The 24,901-nt window shown below is 42.6% G+C and overlaps 1 protein-coding gene across 1 annotated transcript in view; it reads right to left on the bottom strand.

Moving 5' to 3' along the window:
* Nucleotides 1–1,251, bottom strand: part of SCUBE1 (signal peptide, CUB domain and EGF like domain containing 1) — a 210,388-nt gene extending 209,137 nt beyond the window's left edge. Inside the window, exon 1 of the mRNA XM_086466297.1 lies at nt 1,037–1,251. Coding sequence (XP_086322423.1) covers nt 1,037–1,124 — 88 coding nt within the window. The 5' untranslated portion in view covers nt 1,125–1,251. The remainder of the gene's footprint in view (nt 1–1,036) is intronic.
* Nucleotides 1,252–24,901: the final 23,650 nt, after the last annotated feature.

The raw sequence follows: 24,901 nt of genomic DNA, 5'->3' as shown, positions 1-24,901 counted from the left end.
GGGTGTTGCCCAGATCAGACACAGACCCAGGCAAGCACAAAAAGAAAAGAAGAAGGGGTTTTTCTGGTTGTTTTCTTTTTTTTTTTTTCTTTTCTTTCTTTCTTTTTTTTTTTTTTAATGCTTTGGTTCATACTTTTGACTCATTAAACCGGCACCCATCTCCCATCAAGATCAGCAAAAGTGACAGCTGGACGCTTTATAATGCCGTCAAAAATTCAAACTGCATTGAGCCAAGGGGGACATTTCACAGCAACCAGAGGATGCCTGGGAGTCAGGCGTGAATGCCAATGAGTCAAATGAAAGGGCAAAACCAAATATGAACCCTTGCTCTGCTCCACATCTCACATTGCACTTCTTGGACTTTAAGAACTTCTACGTTCATTTTCTCGCATTTAAACTCTTGCATCTGAGAAAAAGGGATTTTTACACACACACCCCCCCTCCCTCCCCCGCCCTTCACCTTAAAGGATTTCTTCTAGCACAACTTCAGAGACTGCATAGCACATCTTTAAGAAATCATACTTTGGGCTTACAACATTCCCAGGCAGATGGGGGGTTTGGGGGGGGTGGTTGATTTTTTTTTTTTTTTTTTTTTTTTTTTAAACACAGGAGCAAAGACTTATCCTTACTGCTATTAAACAGACACGAGCGCGGCTGTTAAGAAACACCAGGTCTTTAGGTTAATGCGCAAACAGGGAAAACCTGTGAAGACACAACAGCCAACGCTTCCCCTGCGGAGTCTCTAGGGTTCAGCACAGATTTACCTCGTAGGCGCTTAAGGAAAGTAACTTTTTCTTCCCCGTCTCTCCCTCCAGACGTCCCTTGGCTCCAGCAGTGTCAAACACGCGAGAAAACGCCTCCCCACCACGACTTCCAACACCCCCGGCACTATTAGCAGCGAGAAGTGACCTCCCCCTCAACACCTTACGCCAGGGAGAGGAGAGCAGACAAACACGGTCGGTCCCCCCCCCCGGGGCCACGGCTCCGCGCCGCCCGAGCCTGGGGAAGGCGGCACGGCGGCGGAGCCCGCTCTTACCTGCGCCCCCGCTGCCTCCCGCCAACCTGCCGGCCCAGGCGAGAGCGAAAAGCAAACAGCAGCGCCGCGAAAAGCAAACAGTGCCCATGATAATGATGCGATCCCCGGCCCCCGGTGCCTGTCTGCGATAAGGGACGCGCTCGGGGCCGGCCGCGCGGAGCCGCCGGCGCTGACGACCTGACAGCGCCCCGCTGATTCGCCGGGGCTCCCGCGGCGGGGGCGGGGCCGGCCGCCGAGGCGGGGCCGGGGCGGGCCGCGCCGCCCCCGGGGACTGCCCCTGAGCTCGGCCGCCGCTGCCGCGGCAGCTGCCTGGGGTGGTGGGGTGGCGGGGGGTGGTTGGCGGTGGTCGGCGCTCGAGGCGGTGGAACTCTTCCCCGCCCCGAGCGGTCTCTCTTAGTCGGGCGTGCGGTGCTTACCGGCGTGGTGCCCGCGCCCCTGCTAGCTACCGCTCACGCCTCCCAGCAGGTAGGAAGCCCGCAGAGAGCCATTGCGGCCGTTACCGGGCTTCGTCCTCGGGCGGCCCCAGCCTGAGCTTTGTTCCCCTCAGGGGCCGGGGCGCGCGGGCGGACCGTTAGCGCCCCCACCCAGGAGGGCGCCCCGCTGCGGGCCGCAGCCCCGCACTCCTCGCAGGGAGCCGCGGGGAAATGGGTCCCCCTGGGCTGCGGGCTTTGAAGGCAGACAGTCCGGCCAACCCGGCCGCCCATCTCCCTGACAACCGCGGAGAGGGATTTCCCCCCCTTTCTGGGCTCAGCCTAAAAGAAAACTTTTCTTTTTTTGCCCCCCCCCCCCCCCCCCCCCCCCCCCGGCTCGCCCAGCTCCCAGCCGTACCCACTTGCCTCGGGTCGCCACCGGCCCCCGGATTCCTCCAGCGCTTTGCGGACTTTGCTGCAGAGGCGCTTGCCCCTCGCCAGCCGCCCGCCCCGGCCAGCCTTCCCCTGCTCTCGCTCCTCCGAGCCCCGCAGGTGACCCGTGCGGCCCCGGCCCGGCTCGGGTGAGGAGCTCTTTCCCCCAAAATTATCAGGGAAGTTCTAACTCCCCCTGCTGCGAGACGAGTGTTTACGAGTGTCATTGTCACCACTGCCCTGAAGGAGAAAATCCTTCGGTTTCAAACGCAAACATGAGAAATGTGCCCCCTCAGAGGCAAATCTGGTGGTCTTGAACTCTTCCAGACCTGTTGTTTTTAAAGGACTGAAATAGCTCGTAGGCGTCCCTTGTCGCTTTACACCTTTGTTTCTTTCACAGACACCACCACCACCACCACCACTCCCCCCACTGAAATGCTTTGCTACTTTAGGTTGTTTTAACTCCCCCTGTTCCCCAGCGAGGCTGTCTGTTGTGTGTGACAGATAACAAACACATCCCTCCATAGCCTTAGATGCCTCTTTTTGTCAAGTTCCTCCCAAATGTATGCATGCTTCACTACAATACACTTGCCCAGAGAGTAGCATTATTAAGTACTTTTAAGCCTGAAGAGATGGGAAGGAAATGTAAGAAAAGTTGCTCAGCCCAGCTGCTTGGTTAGCAAAAGTACACACCACTATCTCCTTCCTTCATAAAACTAAGTAACTAGTGCCCGGCGCAAAAGCTGTTTGCTTTCTGAATGTTTACACCTCTGCTTTGGGCATTCCCGTCCTTAATCCTTCAGGGGTGGGGCAGGGGTATTATTATTTTAATTCCAGTCCCTTATTTTTGTGTGACTACGCTGAGGTGCAGTTGTGAATTCCATGCTCGAGTCTTCCCATGGATACACTGAGCGTTTCTTCCATGTAGGTCTCGAGAGGGGTTACCTGGTACCTTAGAGCTCCACCTAGTGAGTTTTATGGCACGCTGTAGCACCGCCACGATCGTCTCAGTAATTCTATCCACTGGGAGGATGATCCCTACCTTGTTAACATCACACGCCGCTCTTTCTGGAAAGGCTCTTATTTTCAAAGACTTTGTAAATATGAGCTTTGTCCTAGGTGAAACATAAGGCTAAGCCTTCTTACTAATTTTCTAAAATGTATTTCATAATTGGCCTTGTTACTCCATTTCATGAAATCATGCTGCAATTTATCATGGAATAAATCGCCCAAAAAGTTTATTTGCCATAAAGGACTTCACTAGAAATGTCTAAAAATGAACTATCTCAGCTTTTTAAAAGTCAGCGTAATAAACAGGTTTGCTAAAGCAACAAAATACTCCAATTGCCTTGGTGACTTGCTCTCCAGCATGTTTTATAAGTGTCATGTTAAGTGCATATGTGAAGTTACTCTTACAGAAATCATTGCACTTTGTGCCTTTTCTCTTCCCTGATCCTATGCATTTATAATCTGTACAGTACTAACACTACCTGTACGGCACTCGGGAAAGGGAGTCACCTTGATCCAAATACCACACTATCTATATCTGTCCCTGTATACTCCAAGGCTGGCATGGCACTGAAAGCTAAAGATCCTTCATTTCAGGTGTCCCTCATGTAGCAATTTTGCTTTTTTTTTTTTTTTTTTTTTTTTAACCCAAGTTCCTGACTGACAGAAAGTACGAGGAAATACAATGGTACAGTGTTTATCAAAAAAGGGCCTGAACCTTAAGTCAGGATCATTACATACAGTAAGGAATATGATCTACAGTGGCAAGCTGAACATTTCCAGAAGGGTCTTTTCGGTGGTTTTCCTTGCTAAGGGCCACATCTTAGAAAAGGAATCACAGAATGTTAGGGGTTGGAAGGGACCTCGAAAGATCACCTAGTCCAGCCCCCCTGCCAGAGCAGGACCACCCAGAGTAGATCACACAGGAACCCGTCCAGGCAGGTTTTGAATGTCTCCAGAGAAGGAGACTCCACAGCCTCTCTGGGCAGCCTGTTCCAGTGCTCTGTCACCCCCACAGTGAAATTTTTTTCCTTATGTTAGTGTGGAACCTCCTATGCTCCAGCTTGCACCTGTTGCCCCTTGTCCTGTCATCAGCCATCACCAAGAAGAGCCCGGCTCCATCCTCCTGACACTCCCCCTTTTACATATTTATAAATGTTAATGAGGTCACCGCTCAGTCTCCTCTTCCCCAAGCTGAAGAGACCCAGCTCCCTCAGCCTTTCATCATAAGGGAGATGTTCCACCCCCTCAATCATCTTTGTGGCTCTGCGCTGGACTCTTTCAAGCAGTTCCCTGTCCTTCCTGAACTGAGGGGCCCAGAACTGGACACACTATTCCAGATACGGTCTCACCAGGGCAGAGTAGGGGGAGAGGAGAACCTCTCTTGACCTACTGACCACACCCCTTCTAATACACCCCAGGATGCCATTGTCCTTCTTGGCCACTAGGGCACATTGCTCCTTGCAGGCTTTCACCTTTTCCACTTGTAATTATGCTTCCGTGCTTGTTTATCATCATCTAACATCATCCCTAAGTCAACTGCACAGGTGCTTCCATGAAAAATTCAGTATTAGAAGTAGTGACCAAGCAGCTTCTTCCAACATGGAAATTAAGAGCCAGATTCATGACCATAAATCTGGGGTAAGCAAGCGTTACCTGAATTGAAGGTGGAGGGGTCCTAGCCTGGAACCACCACCTTTAAGATCTCTACGGATGTCCATGAGCTCTGCATGAAAACCCTTGGGCAGTCTGCAGCGACTGCTTGCATATTAATGGATTGCGTGAGCTTCTAATGTTCTTCCATACCAATCTTTTTAAAGCTTTTGGGCAATATTCCAATAAAATAATCATAATGAGATATATTTTATTAAGACCCATCTTTTTACAGCATAGAAGGTCCATGAACAGCTGCGTACCAGGAAGGCCAAGGTTATAAATAGAAGTGTGGCTGCAGAACAGTCTCCTCACCTCTGGAACACCTTCTGCCACAGACATGAACCATTCCAAAAATACTTTGAGAAGGCAGAACAGCATCTGAAGAATTACTTGGTTTCCCAGTTTGCTGTTTGTGAACACTTGTATACTGGGGCCAACACTGCTGCAGGAGGCCACACAAGCTACACACAAGGGCCAGGAGTCACAGTGGCCACTGGACAGGCTGTGCGAATTCGAGTAAATTGCTGTACTTCTGTGTTTCTGTTTCTCCTTCTTCCTTCTGTCCATCTTGCCCATTTACAGGGCAAGCCCACTGTAGCAGGGCCTGTCTATCACTGTATTAGTACAGCACTGCCTGCTAAACTTATTTTGTCTGTCTCCCCAATCAGGGCTTTCATGAAGCCAGTGAGAAATATAAACCCTGACAAGAGAATCCCTTTATTTACCCTAAATTCTTTTTCCCTGAAGTGTACTATGAAGGACTGAGTGAAACCTGGCTCCCTTGGAGAGCGGACAAGGAGGCCACGTAACTGAATTTGTGCAGGGAGCATATATACTTTGCACTCTGGACCACGTATCTCCAGACTTTAAATCTTTTCCATTTGGAAGAAAGGAACAATGTAAACCCAGCTCTTCAAAGCAATACAAACTATTTTGCATTTCTACATGTACTTAGGTGAAGCTTTTGAAACTAAAGGCAATGGACATGCTTAGTACCACATGCTCAGTGCTACATTACTGCTTTCCAGGAAAATACAGTATCAAAATTTCCCAGAAGTAGCAGCATGCAGTTAAAATATTTTAATGATTTGTCCTTGCACTTGGGAGAAAAGAAGGGGGGAAAAAAAAAAAAGTCCACCACAATCCATAATGAAAGTTTTGTACAAGAAAACTGGGTATCTGAGAGGAGGATAATATTTTTTCTTTTTCCTTGGAGAGGATGGGGAATTACATAGCACCTGCTGTAAGAGTTAAAAGGGGGTATTTATTCCATAGGCTTCATGAGATTACAATCAATTTTATCTCACTCTCTCATCAGTGAGACAATGGTTGAAACCTTGTGGAAGTAGTGGTAAATGTGGATATTCTGGCCAAAAAAATGTGTAAGTCAGTGCCAAACTGTGAAGAGATACACCAACTCATGCTTGAGGACAGCTACTCTCTTATTTTCACTGTGATGCTACCTTCCTCCAAAATATGTCACCTGCTTCATCCAACTGAGCCTCCCCTTTCATTGCCAGGGTGCCAAAAAAAGATTAAAACTCAAAACTCATACCAAAACATTTCCTTAAACCTGTACATCTGTTAACATAGTGGATCAGGATACACCTGATTGAGCATTGCATATCTACAACTTCATAAGCTGCTTTCCCCTTAACTGTCCTACGAACAGTCTTCCATTCAGAAAAATGCTTTAGCATCTAGAGAGGGGGGGAAAACGTTACTAGAAAGAGTAATGGAGGTTGTTTTTTTTTCTTCCTGCTTGGGTAGTAACCACTGAGAAAGAAAGATGATAATATTAATGAAGAGCTGGAACATACCACCGTCGCCACAAAGAGTAGAGTAGATCCTCCACTACTGGTACTCACTACATCTTGGTAAAAGGCATTTTTATCAAGATGAAGCTTACATCTCAAACAGGTGATGAGGACTTGATGTGTAAAGAGCTGGGTAAAACTTCATGACCTGCATTATGCAGGAGATTGGATACAGCAGTCTCCCTTAAAATTAGTAAGGGACAGCTATAAAAGCTGCAAGAGGAATTGCACAGAACAAAGTTATATGCACTGCCTGTTAGGAGATTTCACCACAGCAGGTGGAAGAGCATCTGGTACAGATTACTTACCACTGTAGTCTTATCATTGGTAGCTCAGCTACTCTCAAAAGGAATTTCATTGATTATTGTGATTGCAAAGAAATACATTGTATTGCTGCTGTTTTAACATGCTATCCTCTTGAATGCCCCGGTTTGCACACTCTAAAAAGATCAAGCAACTCAGAGGAAAGTACTGTCTTGAGTATTTTAGGCCTATGCCAGTCATTTCTAATCTTAAATCCTGGAGAGTTGTTAACTGCTCTGACTGCACAGGACAGCGACAAGAATTACAGTAACCCAACAGATGAGAAAGCTTTTGTGAGCTCAAGTGAGAGTTGTGTACCAACTGTTTTAGAAGACATTTTATGATCAGTCTTTTTAAAGTGAACTTGTCCTTCAAAAAGGGCTACAGCTGGCTCTGATTTCTTCTTCAAAACCCTGATTAGGGCACTCAAGCAGAGGTACTTTCTGTTGTTCCCTTACTGTCATCCACGATCTGCAGCCAGTTATCTGTGTGCTTTCCCGGTCTAATCAAGGCCCTGAACACACAAGGAACACTGAAGCATGTACATATTCATCAGCAGGACTACTCTTGGGTACAGACTTCTGCAAAGACTGTCTCACAGGCTCAGAACCGTACGTTGCAAGATAAAGAGAAGGGGCCTTGGCCTCTACTCACAGTCCCTTTATCCTTCAGCTTAGCTCAAAACCAGATGTGGGGAGTAACATGGCTCTAATCCACACAGGCAGTCCTGTCTACTCTGTATAACATACTGCAACAGCAGTTCAGAGGAAAAAGCTGATTACACTTCACAGAGGACTTAATATTGTGAAATTTTATTTCGTTCCAATTCAGAGCCCTGCCTTCTCCCCAAAAAATACCCACTCCCAGAAGCTCCAAGACTTCCAGAGGCTGTAAATTTCAACTACAGCCTGGCAGAGCAGCTGCAGAGGTGGGTGAGTTGGCAGGACATCTCACCAAGACATGGTAAGATCCTGCAAGACCCCTGCATCAGTTCTTTTGGACCTTTCCTGAACGCAAAATGTTTTCAATTTAAACATTAACAGCAGCAACAAGACTCTAAGAAAATTCCAACAGAAGTTCTTTAATCAAAATTTTTCCTAACGACACAATTCCACAAACAATTTAAGGTTGTTTCTCAGGACACCTTCATGCAGATGGGAAAGAAAAATACCTGTAACGCAGCCTGTTCCTGCAGTCTCCCTCCTTCCCCACCCACCCATCCTGCCACTGAGAGCTCAAGTGAGAGTTGTGTACCAATTTGAGATTCTGCATTCTTCAGCAAGGCCCACAGCATCAAAGCTACTTTTCCCTTAATTTACCATAATATGAAAAGGATCCAATGCTGTTGAAAATTACATAACTTTGTATTGCAGCATCTGTTCAATTTACTGCAGGGAGAAAGACTCTTCCATCAAAAACATCTGGAGGACCAAGGACCAGGTCAGGGCACCAATCCCTTTACCAACCCAAGTCCTAGCTAGCTATGCAGTGATGGAAATTTGCATACAGATTTCCTAAAACTAATATGCTTATTTTAGTGCAAGTGTATATATGGACTTATCCCCTTGTTTAGCTGTAATCTCTACCGCGCATGATCCACAGCGTAAGAACCCACTGCCATATAAACTTAATCTTAAGCAAAAAAGTATGTTACTAAAGAGGTGCTTTAGATCAAGCCCTGACTTTAGCCAGTAAGCCTGGATATTGGTCTTTCACCAATAACAGCTTTTATCCTAGACAAAACATGTGTTGACCAAGTAGAGTTTTATTCCAGAGTAAATACCTATATTGAAACATAAACACATGTAATTCCTTGTACTGTAATTAAACACATTTTAATTCAGTTATTCTGTTCACCCAGCAAGCTGAACTGAGACTGGCTTTGATCAGGAAGCCTGCATCTCCTCTAGCCTAGGCCTCTTCAGCTGTGACAAATGAATATAAAATACTCCAGCTGTCAGCTGGAAAGACAAGCGAGAACGAGGTAGATGGCAGCAGAAAGGTAGGCCTATAGTCTTTTAGCATGAGGACTGTGGTGTTCACCTGGAGAGAAATGACTAGCAGAGCAGCACCACAAGACAAAGGTTCAAAATGAAAACAAGCAAAGTACCATCTCCTACAGTCCTCTAGTAAGCAACTCTGTTGCCATCTCTAGCTAGGCTCCGATTAGCTAAGGATTGAGACATATAAATTCCAACCACTTCCCAGTAAACAGAATAGCGCTTCTAAATAAAGAAGTGTTCAAAGCAGGGAAAAGATGATTTTCCTCAGTGTCTTTTAAGAGAAAAGGAAAAAAGATACTGTCTTGTCTCAAAATAGGATCTCTAAAATACTTTGATGAAGCTTCTTTAACTACCAGAATATTGTTTAACTTTTAAGAAGATTGAGCAGATTCTTTTATGGAAGGATAAGCTGTGTTCCTCACATTTTTAGATATTCAACACCTAAAGTGTTGATGCTGAGCACTGTTGTGAGCATCACCCAGGGAAGATGAGCATGTTTTTGTCCAAAAGACTAGCCAAAGTAAATGAAAAAAAAGTTAGACCTGAGAATACAATTGTGTGCTTAGGGTTTTAATGGGCACAATACAAGTAAAATTCCGTTCCCATTGAACTACGCAACAATAGGCAAAGTTGAGTAGAGTCATACTGTGCTTCTCAGTCCACCACACAAATCTGATGAAATGGAACTAGCATGATCATTGTGGTTTAAGAGAAACTTCCAACAGAGAAGATAGCACAGAAAATACTCAAGCTCAAATCTTTGCCTCAGACTTTTCTGCAACATCAAGCAATGCCTCCCCCTTCTTAAAAAAAAAAAAAGTCTATACACCCACAGGTGTTGATATTTGCAGTTCTTCTAACCTGAGTTTGCTGAGAGTTTATCAAAACAAAAGGTCAGCAAATCTTCATTCCTTCTACCACATTTTCCCCAAGTCCCATGATTATATTTCAGAGTCCTGTTCTGACTGCAGGTGCAATTGCAGTTGCTGTCAGGTTGCCCATGGGCCATGCTCATACAGACGCCAGCCCCTTTTCCCAATAATACTGTGAAGGACTCAGTAGTGGTCCCTCTCCAGCGCGGAAAGTAAATATCCCTCCCCAAACCCCTCATACTGAAAGCTTGCTGCTTCTCTATGGTAGGATGCTTATCTCACACTTACACATTTTCCCAGTAATCATCTTTAAAGGAACCAGGAATTGGGGTAGCCTAGTAGACTACTTCATCCTTAAAAACACAGCCTGCTCAGTTACATACTTGCAGAGGCTTTTAAAATACATCATCCTATCCAAATATACAGCAACAATACCAGAACCATTTGGAAAACCCAATTATCATTTTCTACTAAATGAGTTCTTCTCCCTAAGGGCTCTCCAGAGGAGCCAATGCTTTAGTGTGCTAAGCTACCTATGAGATAGCTGAAGCTTAGACTAACTCAATTCCTGACAGGCAGCTGCAGTTTCAGGTGGTGTAAAGTGGCAAATAAAACAGAAAATTATCAAATAGAATTAAATGCAGCATCCTCAGGAGGCCTTGATATAGAAAGGGTAAAATTCCACTCACTTTAATCCTGCACATTATCCTGTTCAACTGAATGGGCATAGCTGTACGAATAAAGACAGCACGATTTGGTCTCACATGCTTACTGTTTCTCTTTTCAAGTTACAAGAAATGCACAGTGTAGACCCATTAATAATGTTGCAGTTTGTTAGTATTATTATGTCATTAGAGATGGGTTGGATTAACACAGGTATACTAAATTACAGTGAAAGTAGCTTACAGAAGAGAACAGGATGGTAAGAGTCGTTCACAAAGGTGTGCTCAGAAACCCCATGAAGTCAGGAAAAATACATACCTGTGAAAATACAGGAAGCAGAAGCTATTGACTGCTTGAGAGGTCCCAGATAAATTCTCATTGTACTTCAACTGGTCATGCTTTAATTATACATCTAAAGATCATTTGGAACTAATTTTGATCAAATACCTACAGTAGAATCACAAAAAAGCAATACTTGTCCCATCAATTTCCAAGCGAATTAAAGAATTCTGGGACATCAAAAAGGCCAGATTAGGTGTATGTAAATATCTACATGGGTCAAGACCAAGACTGCAGATAGCATATGTAAGACCTTGTTGATGCTCAGAACCTGCTTTAAACACAGCATCTCAGGTTCCTCTCTTTATACCTAGAAACAGACAACTCAATCTACATGCAAGTTGTCCTGACACTGAAAATGATGATATCTACCTTCTACAGCTTTCCCTGTAGGTTTTGTCTTCAGCTAGCATGTGATTAAATGTTCAAACAGGGTCTCAATTCTCATCTGCTCTCTACCTCTGCATGTCCAACCCAACAACTAAAGTAGAGCTTTCACTGGCTTTATTTGGTCTTCAGTTATGCACTCAAGTGTGCACCAAGGGTGTGCAAACCCTACCAGATCTAAACGGCAAGATGAACAACTCTGTACAGTGCAAAACCGTGCTGTCAGCCCTGTGAGAAGCTTGCACTGCATGTCCTAGTTAAAACTGAACACAGTGGAGGTATAGTAGAGCCCACAACTCTACCTGTAGTGGAAGGATTCCATGGGCAGCTGGGTGACAACTGCAAGCACTGTCAGCTGTGCCAGCCAGAGTCATCTGTCCATCACCTTGTGCTCCCATTGCTTGCCAGCCTGGGACTGTATACACTGTTTTGGGAAGAAAGCACAATAGGAACTTTCTCGCTAGGTACCAGAGTTATATAAATGTTACTCCACACAAGGAACCAATAGGATACAGTGTAAGAAAGAATCCTATACCAAGCTACAGAAACTCCAGCAGGTTTCCGACTTGCAATTTCAAAAATTATTTATGATGATGCCAGTGCCGTACAACTCTCTTCTGCACAAAGACATTGATAAATATTCATGAATTAGTTCTCATAACACAGAAAAGGGGAGTATTATTCTCCCCTAGTGTAGATAAGGGAAAGAACATACAGAGAAGTTAAATGACTTTCTCAGGCTCACATGGGAAGTTTGGAAACCCAGAAATAAGAGTCAGAGCCCAGACTTTCGAAGCGATTTCAGGTATCCCCACTATACAACTCAGGGTGGCTTAACACAGTGACTGCGAGCTTCGAGCATGTTTGAAATAAGGCCACTTGAGAGGGTCCACAACTAGGCAACCATTGCTACTAATGACCTTGGCAAAACCCAGTCTATATTCTTGTCTCCTGCTCCACAGTTTTTAGGACTGCAAAGCACAGTGTGCTGTCCTACCAAGATACAGCGGGAGCTAATTAAAGACTGTAACTTATCCTTAGCCACCCAAAAACTAAAGCTCTGTGTTCATTAAGCACTGTTTGTTTTCTAATCTGTTCAATGGAGCTTAAATACATTAATTTTAGACCAGAAATTTGGGGCAAGTCCTGGGTTTTGTGGAATAGTTATGCTCCAAGAAATCCTTTCACTCAAAAATAGATGATTACAACAGTTTCTATAAATTGTTTTACAGACATTACAGTTTGTTCTAGTTTTCACTGAAATCAAGCCAGCAAATCTCTCATGCCAGTGCTATAACAATAATCATGCTGATAGTGTTATTTCAGTTTACCAAAGCCAAAATCCAATATGCTACAAATTAGATCAAGCACCAAATAAAATTAAGCAAAAGATAAGCAATGCTGAAGGAAATGAATACTAATAAAAAATGAAACGTTTACATTTCTTTGCTGGGTTCAGATACAAGCAATCTTATGTCAAACTATCGCTTTATTTCTCCCTGTTGTCCATCCCCCCCCCTTTTTTTTTAATTTAAAAGCAGATTTGCAAACAAAGATATTATGAGAGCGCACATTTTGGTTGCAAGGATACTGGTTTTAGGACAGGGGAAGGAAAACAGGGCTCAGACCAATTAAAAGCTTTAGGGAAGAAAGGCAAATCAATTAAAAATGCCAGAGGGCAGACATTGCTTAGAAAGAGAAGAGACTTTGACAAATTTGAAATAGCTGTGTTCTACAAGGTCCACAATGGCAAACAAAAATAAGTTGCATTCATACCCAAAAACATTCACAGGAGAATAAGGCATCCGATACATCATGGATAATACAGATCTATGCTTTCACAGGCTGAATAAACAAGCCACACGATGCAGTTAAGTGTTTGGTGGGTACTCTGAAGATGAAAAGCAATGCATAAAATGTGAGGTGTTATTCTTAAGACACCCAAGGCAGCCAGCCTTCAAACTCAGCTGCTGAATTATTAGTCTTATTGATCTGGCATTGCATTATTTTTTTTACAGCACAAAACCCATTAGTTTTCAATGGAACACAGGCACTGAAAAGACAATAGTCATAAAGAGATTTGTAATTTAGGACTTCAAAAAAAATTATATTCCAATTTTGACAACTTACTAGGAATAAGAACCAAAACTGCCGTTGCTGAATGTATCCTTTGACTGTAACTATAATTTAAAAGCATTGTCTGATGTAATTTCTTCTTTTTTCACACAGTGATTCCAGGCCAATTATTTATCCCCCCTCCCTCCCCTCCATAAGAATAGTGTTTTGAAGTCAGCCAATGAAACATGTTTTATTTAAGGACTATATTCCTAGAGCAATGGATTCTTTGGAGACCTAAAGGTTGCAGAGCACTTCATTAGTTCCACATAATGAAAGAATGGTGCAATTGAAGGAGGTCTCTAAGGGAGAATGGTGTGAAAATTAGAGACCCGTCTGCTCACTTGCAAAAAAAAAAAAAATTAAAAAGAGAAAAAAGAAAAAAAAAGAAAGAAAAAAATTGAGAAAAGGGAAAGAAGGAAAAAGGGGGGGGGGGAAAGGAAAAAAAGGAAAAAAAGAGAAAAATGAGAAAAGGAAAAAAATTGTGGATTTTCTAAATAAAGCACACCGTCTCCATTCAGCCCATGGAGAAAGGGTGCCTACTCAATCCTCTTACCGTTGACAATATAATAAAACCAGAGGAACTTTTTTGAAGTAGATCTGCACATTCCACATTTGGATTGAGGGGCAATGGACTGTTTAAATTGCTATTTACATTTCCAGCTGTTTTACCAGTGATTTGCCCAACTTAATAGCTCTTTAAGCTTTTAAACAAGAAAATAGCTATTCTCACGACTCAAAGAAGAAACCATGGTTATTTCAGACTGCCTCTATTGTAAAAGGCTTAGACCCCTCTGTCTTTATAGATGCCCTTCCCTTTATAGTACTTCCCTTTTCCATCTCCTCCTACTTTCTAAATCTTCTTCGATTTCTTAGTTCACTTTTTACATTATATACTTTTAGCAACATAATGCATCTTTGCTGATACTGCCGATTCAAGGAAAATGTTTGCAGGCAGCCACCAAGGTTCCCAAGAGAGATTTAAGTTAGCAAGAAAATTAGATTTGCGTATATAATCTTCTGCTAGTTATTGGGGAGATAGCCAGTGTTAAACAAATGCTCTACAACTATTAAAAAATGTATATGTATTTATCCACTTTCCTCGGGGGATGTATTTTAAATTAAAAAAAAAAAAAAGAAGCAGTGTATACAGGCATAACGTGAACTGTATTTTCTGCTTATTTTTCAGGCAAAGTGGAAGAGGAGGGCAAAGGGGCAGTCCACAGATAAGAATGAGACTAAGATGAAAGGTTAAAAAGGGGAGTGGGGGTTATTTCATAGTGGTTCTATAAACCACTGCAATTATTTTGTTATAATTTGAACCCATTAGCTTGTTTAACCTGGTGCTAATAAACTGTAAAATCATGAACAAGAAATTCAAAACCAAAACTCGCCTCCCCCCGATCAAAGCTTCAATGTTTTCCTTTTATTAACTCTAAATGTCCCCTGTGTTTACTGATGATTGCAACACCAGTCAGATAGTGGGGCAAACAATCAAATCCAAACCTTGCAGAAAGTGGTAGAAGCAACTGTGATGAAAATTTTTGAAATCAATGCAGTTCACTAAAGAAAATTATAGTAATGGTTGGAAATATACAAGTTCTTTTTTTTAGATTGTACCCTAACCTAAATATTTTGAGAGAAAGAAATTGCAACTGGTGTAATGCTAAACATCTGTGATTTTGTTTTAAAGGCAACACTTAATATTTAACAGTCAATATATCCTAACTAAAATTCACATTTTTTGTAAGGCTTGTAAAAGATAGGTTATGATCCCCAAATTGCTGTATTGGCTGCTGCTGAGCAAACGTTTGTCCCGGTGTCATGCACTGGCATGTCACTGACAACATAACGCTTTCACTGGGCAAGACAGAACCAAGATTCAATGTGCATTCGAATTACTGTGGTTATAAGAAAATTGGCTTGTAACTGGAATTATCTGTTCCCTTCAAAAAGGAAGGGAAAAAACCTGCACACCTGAGTAACTGAAAAGTGACAAAGTTCCAGAGAAAGCAGGTTTAAGGGTAAATCAGGTGCTATCTTTCCCTGTAAAGAAAAAAAAGATTATCAAAGAGCACAAAAATCAAAGCCCAGTAGGATCTGGAAAAAACATACAAAAATTCTAAATACAATTAGACTTTATGAACTTTGTTAGTGAAAATAAATTCCATTGACTTCTAGTACTCTGCAGGAGGGTTGAAAACAGCCAGTATTTGGCAGAATTTTTTCTGAAAACTATTTACTTAGATTTTGAAAATTCTGAGGCAGCTCTGCTACTAATGCCAAAAAGAAAACAAATATATGTGGGGTGGCAGGGAGGATTTTGTAAACGTCTAATGTGACAAGTCTGACCCTACTTAGGAGTACTTCTGAAAAAACAGCACTCTGCGTAAATATATAGTATAAGAACACGTGGAAATCCTGAAAGAATGGCTTGAAAGGAAGCTCCTTAGAGCAGGCATTTATCTCATGACACTCAGTTCTAAGAAACTTGATGCTTTCCCATTCTACACAACACAGATATTTCATTATACATAAAATAACTCCTGTTTCTACCATGTTTCTGTTACAATTGTGTAGCAGTTAAGAACGGAAGATGGGAAATCAGACCTTGTTCTGTGCCAAGGAGTTGCTCTATGAATTCAGGTATATTCCCCTAGCCTTGGTTTCAACAACTAAAAATATCATCAAGATCCACCTTCATGGAAGTTCCCAACAAAACAAGAAGAGAAAAGCTACTATGTACATAGCAAAAAGAATTAGCTTATGGTCCATAGCCAACAAACCTGTGCAGCAGAGTAGCCACAGGAAGCCACACTTTGAGTAAAAAAAATGTTTGAAAGAAAAACCTTTCCAGCACAGGGCAAGATTAACAGCAGATGCACTCCTGTGAGCAGCTCCACTAAACCAAATTGTTTACAATAATGAAAACGGGTACTATCACAGCTGCAGGATCAGGACCCATTCCTGAGCTGCAGGAGCCCTGTATTAGAAAATACATTTGTATTAAATCACTGTGACTACTTTGTCACAAAGATGAAAGTTTTACTGCCAAAGGAACCATCGTAAAAGGCCAATGACTCAACTCAAACGCTGTGCAGCATATGAACAGTTGCACATTTTATGCAGCGTTCAGCTGTCACAGCCACCAGATCTCAGTAATGCCTCCTGGCAAATCTCGTTAGGCTTCTTCCTGCTCCACTGAAATCACTGGAGGTTAGGAAAGAAGGATCAAATCTATTTTGTGTTGCCCAAGGATCTGTTACTGCAGATCCTCAGGTATAGGTCTTTATACTTACCTATTTACTCACACAGGTAAGATTCAGCCCAGACATTATTATTGCTTTAAGAATCAGCATAATACAGATGGTTCTTAGTGCCCACAAGGTAGGAATTAAACTGACACAAGCACATTGTAAACGTGGATTAGCACACAGTTTAGACGCCTGAAAGGCATACAACTCTGAAAGCAAGCACAAGACCGGCAGGTTACCTTCACCTCTGATCTCCTCTTCCAATTTCACAGCCTGCCTTCACCACTCCAAAAAAAAAAAAAAAAAAAAAAAAAAAGAAGAACACGAAAAAAAAAAAAAAGAGAGAGAGATTGAGGGAAAAAAAGGCTCCCAAGGCCAACCAGGACACAGCAGGCTCTACATCCTTCTCCCAGCAAGGCTGCTTTGCAACCTCCTGCCGACAGCCTGCCTAAACATTTCCAGCTGGGTGTTAATACACAGGGTGTGGTTGGTGCCACTCACCTCCCAGGCTCCTGCAGACTCTCCCTGGTGTGCCTGGGCTTACACAGCTGCAGCCCCGCTATCAGAGTGCCTAAAGGTGACTGGGGGGGGGGGTGGGGGGGGTGGTGGTTATGCCTATACAGGCTATACAAATGCAGCAGCAGAGGTCAAGGCTGTAAGAAAGTACTGATTATTTAATGTAGATATTCCGATCTTGGAACTTCTTGGTATTGTCTTCCCCAATTGATGTTATGAGCACAGAAAGGCATTCACAACTTCAGAAATGGTGTTGCAAGCAGAAAAGTTTAGAAACAAAGGAGTTACTCTAATCTTTATTGCAGGTTGTTGCATTTCCAAAGTCTCTCTGGTACTGGGAGATTGTTTGGAGATGAGGGATTGTTTGGTGAGATACACCCAGCTAGCCATGCTTTCATGCTGCAGGAAATGCTCTGAGCAAATGGGCAAACCACTTCCCCTGGGTACTGGAGAGATGAGTCCCAGTATAACCCTGGGCCACTGCGAGGTTCACCAGGGAGGAGTCGGTCTCTAGACATGGCCAATTTCCAGTGCTTCAGAGGAACTGAGCAAACACTAACCCAGAGTACATCTGGCTAATTGTATAGTGGGAGAAAAAAAAAAAAATCTTTCTTGACCCCAGTGGTTACCCAGCTAAACCCCTGAAGCACAGGCTTTTATTATAACCATTATCTTTATGCAAATGATGATCATGCTGAGGACTTATTCTGCCTGTTACATATGAAGGAAAGAGCTGAATGAATGATACATTCTGGACAGATTCCTTGGCCAGAAGGGACCATTCATGCCAAAGCCAGTTTGAAAGAATATCTTTTTAGAAAGATATCCAAACTGCCTCTTAAAGACTCCAGGTGATGTCAATCATGCTGCCCCTTCGTCTATTGTTGTAATGTTTAGTTACCCTCACTACTAGGACACGATCTGAAATCAATGTAAAATTTATCTAGCATGAGCTCTTCCCTGTTAGACCGGTCTCTGCAAGCCTGAAAAGCAGTGATGAACTGCTTGGTTGCATTGCTCTGTTAACATGCCTACTGATGGCAGTTTTATAAAGAGCTCTGCTAGCCCTGAACTGCTCTATTTCAGGCTTCGGAGGGAGTCATAGGGTGTCAGGGAAATTCTCTCTTGGATGCCAAAAGTTCTGCAAGAGAACTAGGCAAAAACATGTGGGTTTTTCTTCTTGGATGGAAAAACCAGGCAGACGTACCAGAAGCAAAGAAGCAAAATGAAAATTACTCCAGTTTACCAGCTATGGCACAGAGCATGGCTGCAAGGCAAACTCTTGCCTCTGTCCATTCCAGTAATATATACTGGCCACAAACAAAAAGACTGCTTGATCTCAACCCACCAAAATGGACTCTAGGAGAAAGCACAACCAGGGAGAGAAAAAGACAATTAGTGCAACAGTAAGTGGGATCTGAGACAGCAGGATGTTTCATGCAGCTATTGCCACAAACTCACTGTGATGGCTCAGAGCTCTGAGTGCTAGAAAGGCACAAGCCATTAACCTAATTGTAATGGCTAAAACATGGGTTCTTGCCAGCTGGAGATACTGCAGCCAAGGATAGCAGAGGCCACCTTAGTGTATGGTTTCTTGTTCCAGAAATGTCCGAGACAACAGAAAAGAGCAGTCACACCACACATCATCTGGCATTATGGAAAAACAGCTCCTCAGCAGCTCTGGGATGTGCTGAATCAATAGTTGGAAAATACTATTTGGTTGAACATTGAGTTGTAGCAGGTGCACCTACTATGCAGCTATTAAAATGCCTGTTCCCCCAATCGATTCCTTACACGGATACTCCTTGGCCTACAGACGTACCAGTTTTCAAAAGCTCTGCCCCTTAAGGCTTCGCTTGTCTGGCTCTGTTGCCACCACCACAGCAATCACACGAGCACACGAGTACCTGTGTTAGGTTAATCACTGTGCTTCCTGCAGAACACACGTCATTTTTGCTGGGTGACAGATGCACGAATGCAGCTTCCTGGCTGTGTCCTGTGCCCTTCTGCACTCGTTTGCCTCTGTCCTTTACTCGCTTCAGATCGAACAGGTATAATTTTTGCTGTTCGCACAGTCACCCCACACTTGCTGCCCTGCTAGGTGCACTTCCTTTCAACTGTAAATAACAGGCCTGTAGCTAACAGAGAATTGACTGAAAACTGTTTCTATGCCTGTGTCCTTGCTGGTGTCTGACTCATGTGTTAAAGTCAGTCTAAGTACAGTACATATAAGCTGAAAAATCCTTTAGTCCCTAAGGTCAGAGGTACAGTAAAATTTGTGTTCTTTAACATTAACCCAGCCAACATTACTTTTAAAAGTCCTATGCTGAGACTCCGAAATATGAGCATATATAGAAATTGCCTCCCCTAATTCTTTTTAGGAGGCTCAGAGATGGGAAGCACTAGCTGCATAAAGATGCATAAAGAAGCAAAGCAAAAACTTTGGACTTATTGTGGATCACACCAAAAAGTATCATTCTGCATGGGTTTGCTGAGTTTCTCTTTTAGTGTATGAACTTCAGTCACTGAAGATACACAATATGTATCTCCATGAACAGCCTAACTTGCCTTCAAATGCTCTGTGCTTTAATATGCCTTGTGCCTGCATGTGAAACTCTTTCACAATTTGATTCCCAGACTGCAAGTTCTGACCATTTGTAAGTACATAAAAATGCTCCAAAAATATGCAAACATGTAAAAATGCTCAAGATTAGATCCCTGGCACGCTGTGTTATGTGAATGCAAATATAGCCAGGACTCTGGTACTCTGCAAGGACAAATCCTGAATTTGCTGCATTCAAAGAACTTCACCCTCAGAAGCCAAATTTACATAAATGAACTATTCCAGTAGCTGTGCAGAGGGGAAGAAGTGTGACAAGCTGTGAGGTGTAGGTGCAGCTCCGTGAGGCTGAGAACCAGAAGGGATGTGTCAGAGCTTGCACAGCACAGCTGTGTAGATGTTGCCTGCATCTCCTGATACGTGTGTGCTGTGGTTCTTCAGAGCAACTGGCAGGAAAGTTTGCTCTTTGCCAGAATCTCTCTTAGCAGAGTCACTACAGCACATTTCCAAGGCAGAACAGATTATCTGGGGCCTGGTATTAACATTTTGGCAGACAGTCCTTTATGCTGTTCACGAGTGCTTCTGTTCCAAGGCTGGTATATATATATGTGGTATATATGGCACCGAGACTAAATTTCTCATCACTACTTTGCCTTCTGGTGGGAAGTTAACATATGCTATTGCTCAGCAAAGGACAACATTACATTGTAGTTCCCTTATTTAAAACAATAACAACTGTCTCCTGCATAGAAAACTAATAGGCCCTGTCCCCAGATGGCGTAAATTAGCATGGCACCACTAATGTCTGATTTATAACAACTGAAGATCCAGCCTTCCCAATATACCACATGATTAAGCATGCACTTTACTAGCCTGGAAATGTCTTGAGGGCCATGTAATTGTGTGGTAATGAACTAAACTTTTAATTAAGTTCTCATTTTGAATTAGAATCAATAAGTCAATAAATAGCCTTCACTTGATTTAGATGATAAATATGCACAGCTGAGGCTGCACTCCATGTCCTCCCTAGTTTTCAGGCTCTCCTTTCTCCTCCATATGTCAGAATCTGATGAAGGAGCTCTGAAGTATAGTCCTAATACATTATTGTCACACATGGTGATAATACTAGTAGAGTTAGGAGTCTGCCAGGTTTGTATTATAAATCCTGTTCCCAAGGTTTTATAGCATGTGTGTTTCAAACTGCAGTCAGCAAAGTTGTTTTTACAAGGAGCTGTCAGCCCCAGTGTGAATTTTTGTCAAAATAAAATTAAAAATGGATTTGATTGATTCAACCTGCCAATTTTTCAGGATTTCTGAAGCTATTTTTGCTAACCTCTGGCATAATATGCCTCAGATTTGAAAAATGCAGTTTCATAGCAAGCTTTTAAACAAGACTAATTGCTGATTTTTGTTGGAAGGAGAGAAAGGGCAAATAGGTTTGTATGGTGGTAATGACTCTTATATTTTAAGACCAGACAAGACCTTTCTGCCCATCTAGTCTGACCCTTTGAATAGCTAGGTCACAGAATTTCACCCAGTAATTAACACATCTGTCCCAGTAACTTCCACATTGAATTACAGCAGATCCTTAGAAAGCTATTACCTCTCACTGGAGAGAATGTCACAGGCAAACTATATAATTCAGTACTTGGAACGGCAGAGCATAAGTTATCACTTCAGACTTCTACTCTTCATTCTGATTCTGACTCACTGTGTGGTCTTAGGAAAGTAACTTGATTTTTCTGATTTCTCCATTTTTCCATCTTCTGCAATGAGGAAAATAATATTTAAAAGCCTCAGAGAGGGGGTGATGTAATAAATTATTTGAGGAATGCTTTGAACTATTCAGATAAAAGATGCTGTTCGGTAAAAGTAGAGAAAGCCACTACCACGTATTCAAATTTGAAAGCTGATTACTTTTCAGAATGTGTTCTTTCTCTGCATTTGTGTTGGGTTTACAGCTACTGTGGAACAAATCTGGTTAGGTGAAGAACTGAATCTCACAGTTGGTTTGGATATTTTCACTCAACTTGCAATATTTTTCTCCGCTAGAAAGGGTGGTTTTCATTATGACCAGATTTTGTCTTTGTTTTCACTGGATAAAGCACCTTTCAGTGGGACTCCCTTAGGGTGGCAAAAACTGTCACTTTCTTGTCTGTCCAAGTATCTGGTAGAAAATCGGAAAGGAATTGCTACCTCTTTGAAATTAATGGAACAGTTTGCACTCTGGACTCTCACTGTGGCTAGACACTCAAAAACCAGAGGGTTTCATCTTCAAGACCATGATAATAATGCTTGGCAATGGCCTGAAGAATAGTTCATACCATTATGCCTTAAAAAGTATCCAGCACCATTCAACTGTGATATCCTGGACCTTTGTCAGTCTGACTTTTACAATGAAGTTCCAGTAATAATCCTTATCATAGTGGCTATATCTACCCTGCTAAACATATCTGCTTCAAAAAGTGATCCTTGGCAACTTAGGCTAGTGATGCAGAGTGACCTGAACACACACTGGATATTCCTGCTGGTCCAAATTGCCATCTCTGTGTCCCTAAGAGATTATTATTATTATTTTACTGCAGCTCTCTAATTCAAAGTGTCCAAAAATCAAGGGAGAAGTAAGACAGTGAGAAGGGTAAGATCCATACTCTATGGTCCTGCAAGTTCGGGGAGGTACTTAGCCAATTCAAGTTAGTTAGTTGGCCCACTGACGGACCAGCACAATGGAAACCTCAGAGATACGTGCTGGGGACATCAGCTCTGCACATCTCAGCTCTGCACATCTCAGCTCCTGGCCCTTCACTATTCACCAAGACATTTTCTCCGTAAGATACCGCAGCTGGGGCATAATGACTCCAGGAGCAGTATCTCAGTGGAGAACATGGAAGAGAGATGAGGAATACACTGAAGCAATCATTGCTGCAGTGTGGTCAACTGCTGCTACGTACAGAGACTTTCTTGCAAGACAGAAAGTGTAGGGGGAATTCTCCCAATATAATAACAAAACTTTAGACTTACAGAAGTGGTTAAGTTTGGATCAATGGAGCTATATAGCTGGTCTTCACTTGTTTTCCAAGGTCTGTACAGCCAGGTGCTTTAGAAATAAAATTTCTACAGTAGGAACCTGTGTTCTTTGCCTCTGTGTTTTTCCAGCCCAGTTGAATTAGAAGTTTAGAATTCTAAGAGCTCTAAGAACAGCAGTTTAGAGTTCTCAAAGCCTTTGCAGGACTCAGCAGAAATTGGTGCGATGGTCTGGGAGGTCTCAGGCTCTGAATCCTGGTCATGGAGAAGAATGCTAGACTGAAATCTGAGTCTAGGAACATTTACTAAACTCCCAAAGTCAAAAGTAGTGACAAGTCTCTGCCCTCTCTGGGTGGGCTGAGCTAACACTACAGAGAAATAGCGGACCAGACCGTAGAAGTAGCCCTGTTGCCTGACACAGCTCTATTAAAGTCAGCCTTCATCAGCAGAAACTCTGATCCTCCATCTACAAACAACAGAAAAGCTGTTTATATTTTTACTTCAACTGGAAATTATTTAGCAAGCATGAGAAACAGTTGGCTTTCTAAATTGCACTCACTAGTGCTTCAACAACTATGGCAGTTCTGCCTGACACCATACAACAGCTTTAGGAGGGTGGAGGGGAAGGGTCAAAGCCACTAGTAAAAATTTCAATAGTTTAAATAGGCACAAGTAGCATTAAGGGGCTGCTATGATCATATTCAAGGAATGTCTCCAAGAAGGAGATATTGATGCATCCTGGTTCTGTCTGGGACTACAGAAAACTTCTGGGCAGCAGAAGCTGGATGAAAAATGTAACTTGTTGTACAATTGAAGATCAGATCTTCAGCAAAACAAAAATTCTTGTGGGAATGATTTGTTTTCTGTGATCATGTCCTATTTTTAAGTGGAAAACCCAAACCTGAAATCTTTTAAGACAATGCCTCAAAAAGTGGAGTTTCAATGGTATTCAGTCATTTGCTGGGTAGTGACATTCTCCACAGAAGAAAAATCAAAATAAAAATAAAAATCAGTTACTCAACATCCAGGCTGAGTGTGTTTCCCTTTTCCCCCACATCTCTCTTGCTCTCTGTCCAGCTGCTGTCAAGGGCAGAGTCACAACTTCAGCCATAATTTATAAGGTACTTTTGTAAAAACTTTTGTCTGCAAAAGTATCTGGAGGACAATAGATTCCCTTCATATTAGGGAAGAGAAAAGATCTGCCATCAGAAAATGCAGAAAACTGAATAATCAAATAAAATGGAATCAAACATCAGGGGCAGGATGACACCTGCTATGTAGACATTTGCACAACCCCCCTGATACCCTGTACTTTGTCACAGCACTTGCATATTGCATAATCTTTACTTCACTGTAATGCTTGCTTTGCATATTGAAATTATACCTGCCTGGTGAGAATAAACAGATACAAGCTTCTCTGCGCAGGTTCTGATCTGGCTGGAGAGGAGCATCCCTGGCTTAGAACCTGGGTTGGCATGGTTTTGCATCCTGAGAAGTTTATGTTGCCTGATGGCAAAATCTTCAGGGTGGTGATTATTTCAAACATGTTTGTATGAAACCCAGCAGGACTGGCTTTGGTTGGCCTTGCTAGCTTCAACTACACAAAAATAAGAGATAATATGTTCTTGTTCACACACAGCTGCAATGTCTTTTAGCAGTTCAAACGTGGTTGTTACTGGCAGGGACCAAAAAAAGAGTCAGGAAAGGGCTTCTAAAGAGTGTGCATTAGCAATTAAAACTTCTTGAGCTGGGGAAAGTTTAGATTCAGGGCAATGTTAGACACAGTATTAAACACTCTACAACATACCATGAGTTAAGCAACTGCTTAGAAACAATATTCCAAATTAATTCCTGATTTATACTATTATAGCAGAGTTGTACCAAGAGGTGAATTTAACACGCTGACACTGTTCAGTAAGAAATGCATAGATGTATAACTAAGCATCATGAAAGCACTTTCATGAATTTTTTCCTGTCCCTTTGGGCATCAGTGGTGACCAGAAGTACAGTGGAAGAGAGCTGGCCAGCAAAGGCTACAAGTACAAAAATATAGAGGAAGAAGAACCAAAAAGCCACTCTTACAAGTGAACCACACTGTTTTATCATGACTATGTTCAAATAGCTACAGTACAGCTTAGTTCTGAATGTAAAAAATTACCAGAATCACCTTTCTCTGTGAGATGAAGCTCACCTTTGTCACAGAGAATTTAAGAGCATAAATTGCCACATAATAGTTCTTCATTGCTGCCAAGCCAACATCATTTCCCCGTAGTCTTTGAAGTTGAACAGTGTGTGAACAGAGCAATGCAGACTGCGGTGTTGGGATAGGCCACTGAAAAAAATGATTGAGAACAGTATTATACCGAAGGGTTGGATAATCTTCCTGATCTGCCTCCCGACTCCGCAGCTGGCGGCTGCCAGACGTATGCCTCACACTTCAAAGTATGCCAAAAGCAAACCCTTATACAAGTTCTGATACAGAGGATGACAGTGGCTTTCCTGCACC

The sequence above is a fragment of the Leptosomus discolor genome, chromosome 1 (assembly GCF_034619465.1).
Source record: "Leptosomus discolor isolate bLepDis1 chromosome 1, bLepDis1.hap2, whole genome shotgun sequence".
NCBI lineage: Eukaryota > Metazoa > Chordata > Aves > Leptosomiformes > Leptosomidae > Leptosomus > Leptosomus discolor.
The sequence above is the reverse complement of the archived record's forward strand: the minus strand, read 5'-3'. Positions and strand labels throughout refer to the sequence as shown.